This window comes from Notolabrus celidotus, chromosome 13 (assembly GCF_009762535.1).
Source record: "Notolabrus celidotus isolate fNotCel1 chromosome 13, fNotCel1.pri, whole genome shotgun sequence".
Classification (NCBI taxonomy): Eukaryota; Metazoa; Chordata; class Actinopteri; order Labriformes; family Labridae; genus Notolabrus; species Notolabrus celidotus.
In genome coordinates this window covers 30,375,205-30,388,617 of record NC_048284.1, presented here as the reverse complement: position 1 = coordinate 30,388,617, position 13,413 = coordinate 30,375,205, and the positions used below count along the sequence as shown (strand labels likewise).

Here is a 13,413-nt window from a genome sequence, read left to right as displayed (position 1 = left end):
ACCACTATTCATCAGAATTTGAACCAACCAAACATCTTGGACCCAATGATCAAGTCCAATAGGTGCTACCAATGTCTGTTAAAGTTTAAGCTTGTCTTTCTCCTGTCCTTGATGGGTCTTTTACATGTTCAACATGTTGCTCTGCTCTTGTTTACAATTACTCTAAAAGTAGCGTAGCGTCTCTTTATTGGGCAGGAACTATAGCTGAACAAGAGGCACATGAACACATTTGCAGGCAAACACATGTACCAGCCCTTACTCTAAACTGAATAAATGCTATTTAAAACATCTAACATAAACATTAAGGCAGTTCATATCACAATATAAGACTGAGTCCTCGCTGTCATCAGAGTCCAAGTCAAGTCGGACTTGAATCTGAGATCTGGACTCAAGTACTACAATACTGCTGATGCCATACCTTTGTGTGTATGTGTTAAACATGATGCTGCTGCCCTGCATAAACAGTGTATGTAAGCAGGCTAAACTCAAAACACAAATGCTCCTTTCTCATCCTGACCACTCACCTGTTGTGATCCAGAAATACATCAGCCTCCCCTCAGAGTTTCTCCTTTCAGAACTTCACTTTACACACACACAAGTGCTGTCTGAACTCTCTGCAAAACAAATAACAACATAGAAAGATCAAACCAGACGTTTGTTTCATATCTGCTGTGTGTTTAGTTTTGGGTTTGTGAGTTTAGTTCTGTTATCTTGTGTTTAGTTCTGTGATCTTGTGTTTTGTTTGGTTGTTGATGTGTGTGTTTTGTTGCAGGCTCCTCTGAACGGCTGCCGCTGTGAACCTCTCATCAATAAACTGGAGAACCAGCTGGAGGCCACCAAGGAGGAGATGAAGACCGAGATCCACACGGTCCAGGACCTGATGAACAGCAAGATGGGCCAGCTGGACCGCAAGAACAAACACCAGGTAACACATGCACAGACACACAGACACACAGACAGCACACACAAGAACAAACACCAGGTAACACATGCACAGACACACAGACACACAGACAGCACACACAAGAACAAACACCAGGTAACACATGCACAGACACACAGACACACAGACACACAGACACACAGACACACAGACACACAGACACACAGACACACAGACACACAGACACACAGACAGCACACACAAGAACAAACACCAGGTAACACATGCACAGACACACAGACACACAGACAGCACACACAAGAACAAACACCAGGTAACACATGCACAGACACACAGACACACAGACAGCACACACAAGAACAAACACCAGGTAACACATGCACAGACACACAGACACACAGATAGCACACACAAGAACAAACACCAGGTAACACATGCAAAGACACACAGACACACAGACACACAGACAGCACACACAAGAACAAACATAAGGTAACAGATAGTGTAGAAAAACAGCCAGATCTATTAAAACTGTACTTGCACACCAGAGGGCGCTTGTGTTGTTTGTTTAGGAGAGATATGAATGTCAGGGGGGAAGGAGAGTTTGAGTTGATGACTTTTATATCTGCTGGCTCTGAAACGTCTCCCTGAACGTGAGGCTTCATATTTTCCCTCCTGTCAAAGATAGACTGAAGGGATGGATGATGTAACTAAACAAAGAAACAAAGAGAGGGGACAGTGTTGGACGTTGGTGACGGTTTGCAGCAGCACCTGGTGGACACGACAAGCTCAGAGAATAAGTGTGATAATCCTGAACATGGTCTGCACATCTTTCACATGAACATGATCACACTCACGTTGATGCTGCATGAGGTAACACAAACATGCATGACTGTCAACACAGTCAGGGGGTGTGAGGGGTCAAAGGGGAACACAGGAGAGGATCATTGGAAATTAAACAAGACAAAGACATGTTTTCCTGCGCTGTGTGCTGGAAGGAGGATTTGGCTACTTCACAAGTCAACATTCAGGGTTATAAAAACATGGGTTGCATGGCTGCAGAGAGTTGCTGAGAACCCTTTGTTTTGTTTTCCTCCTTCAGATCCGAGCTCTGGATAAGATGACGGTGGAGCGAGTGTCTGCAGAGAGGAGCGAGTGTCAGCAGAGAATCGAGCAGCGAGCTGTGCAGGAGAGACAGGAAGCAGAGAAGAGACAGGTAACAACCAAAGAACCAGCACCTGGGGACAGCGCAGTCCTCCCTTCCCTCACAGACTGTCAACCTGAAGTTAAATCTTGGCACTCTCAGAACTTACTCAAACTTGAAATAAATAAGACAGAAATTCTCCTTGTTGGTTCCAAATCCAATCCACCTAAAAGGAACAGCTTCACTGTCACCATCCACAACTCCACAGCTCCTCTCCCTCCCCCCAAAAGTCAAGAGTCTGCGCATCATCCTCGACAGTAAACTCTTCTTTGAAGCACACATCAATCTGCCCGTCCCTCACACCTAACAGCACCTCTATTCTCCTCAACTCCCTCGTTACCTCCTGTGTTGATTTTTGCAACTCTCTCCTCTTTGGTCTTCCCCACAAACTTCTCCATAAACTTCAAGATCCTTCTTACATTCAAGGCTCTTCGTAACCTTTCACCTCCATACCTCTCTGATCTCCTTCATACCCTCACACCTACCCTCAGATCCTCCACCTTCATGCTCCTCACCGTATCTCATGCTTGCTTGACCTCCATGGGATCTCGATCGTTCAGCCGTGCAGCCTCCCCGTCTCTGGAACTCCTTACCACAAACCATCCGTGACTCTGACTCTCTTCCAAGTTTCCAATCCTGCCTAAACAGTCTTCTTTTTAGAACTGCCTGTTCACTGTAAACACGCCATACATGCCTCTAATTGCTTATCATTCTTATCCTTTTATAGTATAATAATTAATAAGAATAATTGTATGTACGGAGCCCTTTTCAAAAACCAGGGTTACAAAATGCTTTACATTGGCAGCAAAATAAAAGAAACTGCAAAATAAAATCCCACAAGGCAAGATCAAGAAATAAATTCCCTGAAAAGAACTCTAAAGTATTGTAAAATGTAGATTTTAAAACAGTTAAACTCAAGTAAAATAAAATAAAGTTGAGATAAAGTCAACTTTAAACTTTTAATAAAATTCTGTTTTAGTAGAGGAATATTGTATATTATTTTTTTTATCATTATTAACAGGTTGCGGTCACTTCAGCCTCTCATGGTCTTGAAAAGTGTTGCAGAAAGAAAGAAAGACAAAAAAATAAAGGAGCGTGAATTTTTAGATTCGACAAAAAGTGACCTCAGAGAAAAGTTCCCAAAGTTTTCAGCTTTCAGTGTGTAAACTCACCCTGCCTTTTCTGGGAAAGGTGTCCACAGGAGACGGTCTTCTGTTTATTTTTTAATGAAACATTTGCCGCCCAATGATGAGCTTTCTGTTGATATTTCAGTAACTTGTGGAGACTGTAACGCCGATCTATGCCATGCTTCCACGCTGCTCCAGCTGATCATTGTACAGATTTAGATTACAGCCTTTAACAATGTGACGTAAGTAATAGAGACTCTTATTTGTGTGTGTGTGTGTATGTGTGTTTCTGCCCTTTAAGCAGGCGTCCCTGGTCAGCGAGCTGAAGGGCTGGTGTCTGTCCAAACTGCAGAACATGGAGGTCCGCTTCACTGGAGACCCCAGCAAGCTGCGGCGCTCCTCCTCCGTGACTGAGGGCCTGAACCAAGCCGACGGAGCAGGCCTCACTGTGCTGCCTTCAGGGACCCATTGCCTGGAGCTCCACGGCAGCCCCGGTCCCCACGACTCCAGCTGGGGGGAGGCCAGTGTGGCAGAAAGTGGAGCCAGCAACCACTACTTTGTGGTTCATGTGGAGAGTTCTCCAGGTAATGGCTGCACACAGGCTGGTTTCTACAGAATCCTACAGTCCTTATCGACCTGTGGATGGAGTTAAATGTCGGTTCCTTCCATTAACAGAGACCAACAGACTGATCTTTATGTTCCAGTCACTGTTGGGGCAGCAGCGTCTCAAAGCTGGGGTCCATGTGTTAGGCCTCTCACAATGTCAGAAGCCTTCAGTCAGATTAGGGCAATAATAATAATAATCTCCTTCTACAGATTCTTCTTAAAATATCTTCTCAGATGTTGTGTAGTCAAAGTGTAACCTGATAATAATAATGAGCAGATATTTGCATTCAACAGTCTGTTCTAGATCAAACATTTACACTGAGACACAAATCTGCTCGATGCTGTGTCTCTAAAGACAATCAGCGTTTAGATTTCCTGACTTCCTGGAATGCATCAGAAATGATGGATCCCACCTCCGTTCAACAAACAAACATTTTAAAAGTATTTTTTTTCTCCTCTTGAGGACAGACCTGACACAGCTACTGCTCTGCATCATGATGTTGTTATTTCAGTGAACTTAAGACCTGTAAATCACAAGAAAGTCGGTTTCTGTTTACCGCCGGAATAAACCAGAGTGAAGCCTCTGTGGAATTTAGTATTTACAGTGAAACTGAGACTCACCGAGGATCCAAGGATTGTTTATTGTCATGTTGGATCATTCTGTCAAAATTGGGGTAAACTAAAAGGAGGCCCAAGTGCAGATTTTAAAATAAAAATGATTTGATAACCAAAACTGAGATAGACAAACTACAACTTACTTTCATAAATCCACCGAAAAAACGGGAAAAGGACTAAGAACACAGGAACACAGAACACAGGAAAGACATAGACACAGGGAAGACAAACACAAAGGTGGGAAAACACTGGTGAAACTAAACTTAACATACCAGACTATTCTATAAAATAAAACACTGAAAACCAGCTCAAGACCACAGGAAATCACACAAGGAGTAACAAGACAAAATACTAAACACACAAGAACACAAAAAAGGTAACAAATAAAACAGTACATGAATCACTAAAACATAACACTTGGAAGACATAAGAATTACTATGAAGTGAAACCAGAAATCAAAGTCAGAACATTATAGAGAAAATACAAAACAAAAGTAACCCATGACAGTCACATGAGGTAGAACAATTTAAAAGAAAAATAAAGAAAGATAAAAACAAGAAAGAGCAGCAAATGTGACAGCAGTAATAGACCGCCATATGTACAGTGTATGAAAAATAAATAGTCCAGGTGTAAGGTTGAGTGTGCAGGTTTTAAAATGTCACAGTTAATTAATCGTAAAGGCTCCACTACAGCGGGTGTGTGTGACTTTGTCAAAAAGAGGCAGGAACATCATGTTTGGTGCAACTTGCAAACCAACACAAAGTGACACCTGTGCACGGCTTGTCCGTCATTTAAATATGTGAGGCAGCCGCCTCTGCATAATGTCTGTACTGTCCCCGCCCCGTCAGAGTCAGATGTGTTTTCATGAAGAACACTGGTTTCATTTTTCACTGCAACAATACATCCATGTGGTGGTGGCAGTGTTGCATCAAAATCAGTCCAGTGCAGCGGATAATGTGCTGCCAAAACTGCCCAACAAGAAAAAGATTACCTTGCCTCAGAGTGCGTCTTGTTTATGTGCAACAGCCTGGGGGAGGAACCCCAAAAAATGTTGCACTATTAGAATAGAATAGAATAGAATAGAATAGAATGCCTTTATTATCGCTCAGCCTATAACTATACCACCAAAATCTGTAATTGTTGCATCCCTTCAGTTGGAAAGTCTAATTAGCCAGGGGGCTTGCAGTGCACGTGCCTGTGTCTGTATAGTTAGAAGCAGCAGAGACTGCAGAGCACCACCACAGTTCAACAGTTTCACAGCTTCTGCTCCTCAGTCTGGAGGCCTCCTGCCTGAGGGACGAGGGGCAAACAGTGTGTGCAGGGTGGGTTGAGTCCTAGCATCTGCTGGTGTAAACGTCTGGGGTAGTGGGTTGGCTGCTTCTTAGAATCCTTCCACCACCCTCTGCAGGGTCTTCAACTCTGCAGCAGAGTCACAGTGATGCAGGAGGTGGGAGATGAAGTGAACGAAGGAATAAAGATGTTTGATTTCCAGGCATACGGTTACACATGATCACTTCTTAAGTTGAGTGGACTGTAAACTTTGCAGCAAAGGAAGTCTTAACTGGAAGGTCATTATGGGTAACCTCTGGATACACTGGAAATACAGAAAAGTTCACTTCTGAGGTGCTGTATGGGGAGAAACGTCTACAGGCCGGGGATAGATATGTATTTAATGGTTAAAGTCGGATAAAGTCATGAATAAAGGACTAAAGAAGTGTAAGCTGCTCTGCTCTGTCTCCAGGGTTTATGTTGAGGAGGAAAAAGATGCTTTCAGTGAAACTCTGAGGATGATGTGTTCTTCATGAACATTTTATGAGCTGGAGTTTCTCTGCTGGGACAGTTTGAGAAAGAAGAACTTCAGTGCTCCCTGAGAAAAACTCACAATCACTGACAATATGTTTTAATGATGCAGAGTTCAAGAGCATGAAGGTCTGACTCACAGGATGCAGACTGTGGGAAGAAGCCTGCTATGAGCTGACTATTACAGATCGCTTACCTGACATCTGCTGCCTGCATGTTGACATTTCTAAAATCCCTGCTGCTACGTAAAATAACAACAACCTTCCAGCTTCATGTGCAAAATGACAACGTTTTGGATGCTGCAAAGAGTTAGAAGAGCTTTGTTGTTTCTGTGATTCAGACATTTATTTTTTAAATGATATATTTTGGACTTGTTTACCTTCATTCAGAGAGGACAGGACAGTGGGTGAAGCAGGAAACTGGGAGGTAGAGTGGGAGAACGAGATGCTGGAAAGGGCCGCTGGCTTGAATCGAACCCAGGCCGCCCGCAATATGGGCAGGCAATTGAACCATTGGGCCTAATCCGTGCCCTGATTCAGACATTCTGATGTCAGGACTCACGGCTCATGTGCAAATGTTCCTTTTAACTCAACTCAACTCAACTCAACTTTATTTATATAGCATCTTTCATACATAAAAACATGCAGCCCAAAGTGCTTCACAGAAAAACTGAGAGACAGAAAACAACAGCAATGGTAAAATGATAAAAGGCATGATTATGAATAAAATACTTAAAAATAAAAATGAAATGAAATGAGCTGCTGCATCTTTGGCTCAGTGTAAAGAAATACAAACACACATTTCCTCTAAGTGCACCTGGAATCAGACCTTTCTCAAGTGCTTGCACATTTTAAAGCAGGTGTTGAGACCATAGACTATGAATAATGGACATAGTATCCGTGACGTCACCCATCGGTTTCTGAAGCTCTGATTTGAAGCCAATCGTCGGCGTCAACCTAACTTAATGTGAGGTAAAGAGGCGGGGTTTGAGCCAACAGCTACAGTGATCCTGCCTGTCAGTCAAGTCAGTCATGTTCTTAAATGGGCAAAACTCATAATCTTAATATCTTCAGAACCGTTGCGTTAGAAATAAATTCACCCCCCGTAGAGTGTGTGCCGATAGAGAAATTAGCTATGTAGAACCAAGCCGCTTTTTGAACCAGACTGTAAAGATCATCCTCTTTGAATGGGTGTGTATGTGGTCTCCGGTGTTTCAGCAGTGAGCCTCAAGTGGATGCTTGATGAATTGCAGTTTATAACACTTCTTCATGGGCTTCATATTTTGAGACCGGAGGTTGCTGCTTGGTTGAGGCAGATGTGGCTTGCAAAATGCAACTAGCAAGACGGCTTCAAGGGGGATTCAGCTGTTTTTCGATCTAGCACTTTAAAAAAAAAAAAAGGCAAATAATTGAAGAAGACAGGATAGTTTCCTCAACTTGCAGATGGGAAGTGGGCTCTAATGGCTGCAGTCTAATCCTTGGAATCAGATCAAAATACGTCCGCTCAAAGTTCCTGTTTTGTCACCAACAGGCTCTGATTGTTGTTTTACGTGACTAACAGCTTTACAGAATGGATCCCTACAGAGGAAAAGGCAAGATTATGGACCAATAACTGCACTGACAGAGATTTCACCTTGCAACACTCTAGAGTTACAAATATACTGAAGCCCGAAATGGTCGATTTCATTGTTTGACTTAAGTGATTTGAAAGTGACACATAAATCTTTAAGATCAATTTAGATGTTCAGAAAAACTGCCTCTTACTTTAAAGGTAAAACATGATCAAATATGTGACACAGGTCCTTTAATATCAGATTTACCCTGACTGAAAGGTTGGATGTGCTCATTGAACCTCTTTTGTAAATCTCACAGATGTTCATAAGGCTCATGGTGCGGACGTCGCCTCTCCTGCAGCAGCCAACACCCCTCTGTCATCGGTCCAGGTGGTTCGACCCAAAGAGCGGTCAGTGATCTGTGCTGAGGCCCAGAAGAAGAACCAGGACCTGCAGGACGTGGACATGGGGGAGTACCAAGCGAGGAGGGCCAGGATTCAAAGAGCCAGCAGTCTGTCTCCGGCCACCGAGCGGCGCTGCAGCAGCAGGACTGAAGCCGGACTCAAAGACCGAGAGCGGGGGCGGGACAAAGGGAAGCATCACAGGAAACACTCCCAGAGCAGGACTAAGTCCAGAGGGGCTGCAGGGGTCAGGACTCTGGAGGTCTTTGGAGACCAGAAGCCCACTGAGCCCTCTTTTGCTCAGGAGAGGGAGAACATGCACGCTCTGGAGGTGACGCAGTACTTCTTCGAGGCAGTGTCGACGCAGATGGAGCGCTGGTACGAGAGGAAGGTGCAGGAGGCTCGCTGGCAAGCCAATCAGAGAGCGGAGGCCGACAGAGCCGCTCTGATCGAGAGGATCACGTACCTGGAGGACGAGCTGCGCATGCTGAGGACTAACAGACATGACGACTGCTGACACACGCACCTCAGACGTCTCTACAAGTGTCTAAACTTAAACATTAGACTAAATTGTGACGCCAACAGATAATACAGCCAATAAGCATTTTCCTAGGTTGCCTACTTTCTGCTGATGTTGAGTTTGTGATCCTGGATGCTGTTTTAATGTCACACCTTTATGTTCAAGCATGAAAATCATACATTTGAGATCAATTTCCAAAGCTGGAATACATCATCACAGCAATATATCAGCATTTGAACCTCCAAAAGTTCAAGTCAGGGGAACAAGTGGCCTCTTCATGCCGTCCTGTTTTTTGCAGCATGAAGTGACCACATTGTGAGAGAGGGTAGGTATGGGGAGGATCCAAGGGTCAGCAAAGGCTAAGTTATCAGTTAACTCTTTGCAAGGTGCAGCGAAAACTCGAGTTACTCATTAATCTGGATGATTATTTCAGCAACCAAAGCCCAGGTTTAAAGCTCCTGTGAGGAGTTTTTAGTCGCTTATTAGACAGACTGATATTAACAGAGATGCCTTGCTATAACCTACAAAAGCAAATGAGACCATCTGCAGCCAAACTGACCTTTTCTGTACTGTAATTTTAATGCCTGTAACTGCTGCAAAGGGGAGGAGTCAGACCGGTTGATTGACAGCACGCTGAAGAAACAGCCTTTTGTAATTTCCTACAGCAGATATTCACAGTTTGACTGATTACAGAGAGGAAGTGTTGAAAGAAAATACTCCCCCAGTGAAGGACTCACAGGTATCACTTTGTCCACAGGGGGCGCCATATTCCACCCTGATAGAAAACCCCTCACAGGGACTTTAAAGCTCCTGTGTGGATTTTTTAACTTGTTGTAAATGAGACTGAATTAGTGTGACGTACTAAGGCAAACAAGACCATCAGCAAACAGAGTCAGAATCTCTACATTATCATTTTTAATTTCTGCACCTCCTGTGAGGGGGTAGGTGTCAGATGAGGCGATATGTAGCACAGTGAAGGAAAGCCCTGCTGTTTTTATCTTCCTTACAAATATGAAGAGTGAAACGTTTGACTGCTAAAACAAAAGTTTACACACACACAGGTGAGGATCAGACAAAAAAGAAGGGTATTACTCTGACCACAGGGGGCGCCAAAATCAACACAAACTTAATTCCTCACAGGAGCTTTAAATAAAATTGACTAGAATAAAGCTTCAGGGTCAGGGTGGCAAATAGTACCAAGGATTGTTGAACAAGATTTTTCAAGTCGCTGTTGTAGCGTTGTGTCAAACTAGGTGTAAGCTAGCCCCGCCCTGAATCCTCCCCTGCTTCCTGGTCTCTTTGGCTCTTAATGGGGGATGACATAACCAAGAAGACTTGAGACGATGAAGTCATCAGGAAAAAGTTCACTGAGGGGATTAATCAACTGAGAAGTAGAACTTATTAATAAGCTGACTTCTACCAGTATTTACAAAAGGTAGAGGCGCCCCCTGCTGGTTATTAAAGAGAATGCAGGTTTAAGACATCACAGTTGGTTGGCTTCACTTTCAGAGATGAATGCTACAACCACCTCTTACATACAGTCAACAGCTCAAAATAATCCACCTTCAAAACTCCATCCTGTCATTTTAATGTAAACACTGGACTGTTGTGATGTATGACGGAGGATTAGTGCCACATTAAGGTGGGGAAAAAAAGAGAGTATGTAAATAAAGTTGTGATAATACGAGGACAAAGTCATAATTTCATGAGAATAAGTCGTAAGAGAAAAAAGTTGAACATTTATGAGATAAAAGGTCGTACTTTTACGAGATTAAACTCTTGAATTAATAAGAGACATTATTCAGTTATTTATGAAACCTCTACTGAGGCATGATTTCACAAGATGCTCCACCTTCCTCATTTAGAGTCCCTTTAAAATAACACACAGGTTAACCAGACACTAAAACTATGAATTTTTACTCATAAATTAACGACTTTATCCTCAAAACCCTTTTTCTCCTCTAACGTGGCCCTGATCCTCGTCACAGTAATGTGTGCAGTGTCATAGGATTGAGGGCAGCTCCTGTGCACTGCGTTGTAAATATCAGTAGACATAAAGCTAGATTGATCTAATGTGCCATGAAATGTTAGACTCACTGCATCACGTGAACGTTGAAGACTCTTTGGCGTCTTGAATTATCATCGGGCAGAAAAGCTCAGAAGAAGAGTGAGGTGGTCTGAATGGAGGACTGACAGTGTGATAAGCTTTGTGTTTGTATCTGCATGCCGAGATCAGACCTGTGACTCAAGAGGAACAACACTGCCTATTTATAACAGACTGAATGAAGCTGTATGCAACCCTCTGAAGGTTTGTTTGTTTTGTTGTTGTTTTTTAGTAATGTGCTGTTTGTGGAGGTCAGAGTGTGCTGTACAATTATTTAAGACTCTTGTTTTGTCATAGTTGGATTCTGGATCAAAAGTGATGAACAATCACCGTAAAATCCAGATTGTAAGTCATACCAGTTTGTAAACTTCACCTGGTGTTGCTCCACCGCCCTCTGCTGGTCACTTTTTGTCTTAAACTTCAGTCTTTTCAATCACACAAACACTCCACAGGTCTATTCAGTGAACAGTATCACACTGTTTTCTCTAAGTGCATGATTACGACCTCATGGGGAAAAGTGGTTAAAAAGTGACGCCACCAGCCCAGTACGCATCGCTATGGTTCCTGCCACCTGGTTCTGCTGGGTAAAATACGGTATCATAATAAATCCCCCTCTCTGTATAATAGACTGGAATAATGGTGGCACCAGTAAATGGGACAGCTCACTTTTTAGATGGAAGAAAAAAAGAAGTGCCTCTTAAACTCCAAACTTTACGGTAATTGAATTATTTAAAACAAAAAACATGCCTGCCACTTTTTATTCCTCTCCTTCTTTAAAATCTGCATAATCTGGTTGATTCATTGAAAGGCTGAAGAATTGAAAACTATCATAGAACAGAATCTGCTGAACTAATGATGGAATTTAAAAAACAAACCTCTGGTTGTTTTTCTGTGTCACATTTTGTTTCTTTGGCATGAACATGTTTCGTGGTTGTTTAATTTAAAGGTTAAAGTGTACGTCAACTTCAAATACACAAAGGTACACTGCTCTGAGTTTGTATTGTTTCACACCAACCAGTCCTTCAGAGGCTTAAAGACTAAAGGAGACATTAAAATGTGTCTCTGATGACAATGAATAAATTAGAATAAATGAAAATATATCCCTGAGACTATTTTAAGTTTAAAAAGACAAAACTCTGGAGGGAAACTGTGAAAGAAAATTGAAAAAAAAAAACAACAAAAAAGTTAATGAAATATTCCTTTGGCACTCTCCAGCCTCCACAGATTCAGAAAAGTATGTCTCTAAATCTCACCAAGCTGAACATGAACCGACATTTCTAATGCAGGGGTTCCCAAAGTGTTGCAAGATATCTTCCAGAAGGTTTTAGTAAGTAATCTAAAATGACTTATTTTACTAATTAGTGTAAAAATATTATGAAAAATAGTCATTCAATTTGGATTTAAACCTTCAAACACATTTTTTTGTACATTAAATTTCAGCCTTTCTTTGTTGCTAGAGGACTCCTGAGGTTAGGGTCAGAGGAAAGGTTAGTTACAGTAAATTTACTAAAAGCATCAGTAGCAGCAGGTTCATTCTCAGCAGCTCAGGAAACACATCCACAAAGACCAGCTAGATGAAGTATGAAGTAACATTTAATCACTTTGAGGAACAGTGGGGTTTGCAAGTCTTTGGCATCTTTATTTTAGGGGTCATGGAGTAAAATGTTTGGGAACCCCTGATTTAATGGAGGAGGGTTAGTCTGCTCTCACACATCCATCAACATCAAGTTTCTTAAGTCCTCACTGGTTTGGTGAGATTTACAGCTGATGGTAACACCCATGTTTTTTGTTTACAGCCATTTAACATCGCCAAACCAACCGTCTGCTGACAGACAGAAAAATGTGTCTTTTTTTAAGATGACGCTTGTTGTCATGTGTTTTTCTGGAGCAGTCTCAACAAGAGTTAACGCTCTTAGATTTCAAATGAGTGGTTTGAAAGAAAGGACATCAGCAGCTTGTGTTAATGATTGTTTGTCCAAAGGCTAGAAGTCTGAGCAGTTTCCCTGAAGATGGGCGGACGGGCTGTTTGTCTCATTTGTTCCTTTTTGTTAATAAAAGTGAATTAATGTAATATATCATAAGTGGCGCCCTCATCAAAATAAACTAACCCACACTGCAGGTTTGTGTCTGAAGTGTTCATGATCGATCAAACGTCTTGTGTGAACTTGTTGCATGAAGAAAGTTCAGAGTTGTGTTGCAGTATTACTGTATGTTTGCTGTAGTGAGCATCAGTTCAGACATGTGGATTTAAAGTCATCAGACTGCAGAGCAGAGGTGATGCAGACCTGCGCTTTCAGACTCACCTGTGTGCAGGTTTGTGTTCACAGAGACGGCAGGATTCTGAAATGTAGCTCTGTTAAATGATGTTTGTGTAACTTGTACTACCTAACAAGGCGTCAGCTGGTTTTAGTCATGTGTTAATGTTTTGATAAACCTGCAAGCTGCTCTTGAACGTGCACACGCTGACGTTTGAAGCTGTGTGTCTGTGGCTCTGCAGTGTGTCTGTTAGTTTTACATTACTGTGGATCTGAATAATGCACTCTGAAAACATGTTTTGTATTAAAAATGATCTTTCTACA

At 42.3% G+C, this 13,413-nt stretch overlaps 1 protein-coding gene across 2 annotated transcripts in view; it reads left to right on the top strand.

Moving 5' to 3' along the window:
* ankrd6b (ankyrin repeat domain 6b) overlaps positions 1-13,413 on the top strand; it is a 70,657-nt gene extending 57,244 nt beyond the window's left edge. The window contains exons 13-16 of one of the 2 annotated variants that reach the window (XM_034699635.1): positions 773-925; positions 2,007-2,120; positions 3,540-3,819; positions 8,129-13,413. In XM_034699635.1, coding sequence (XP_034555526.1) covers positions 773-925; positions 2,007-2,120; positions 3,540-3,819; positions 8,129-8,727 — 1,146 coding nt within the window. In that variant the 3' untranslated portion in view covers positions 8,728-13,413. Of the gene's footprint in view, positions 1-772; positions 926-2,006; positions 2,121-3,536; positions 3,820-8,128 lie in introns of both variants that reach the window. The other variant, XM_034699634.1, reaches the window with a different exon arrangement.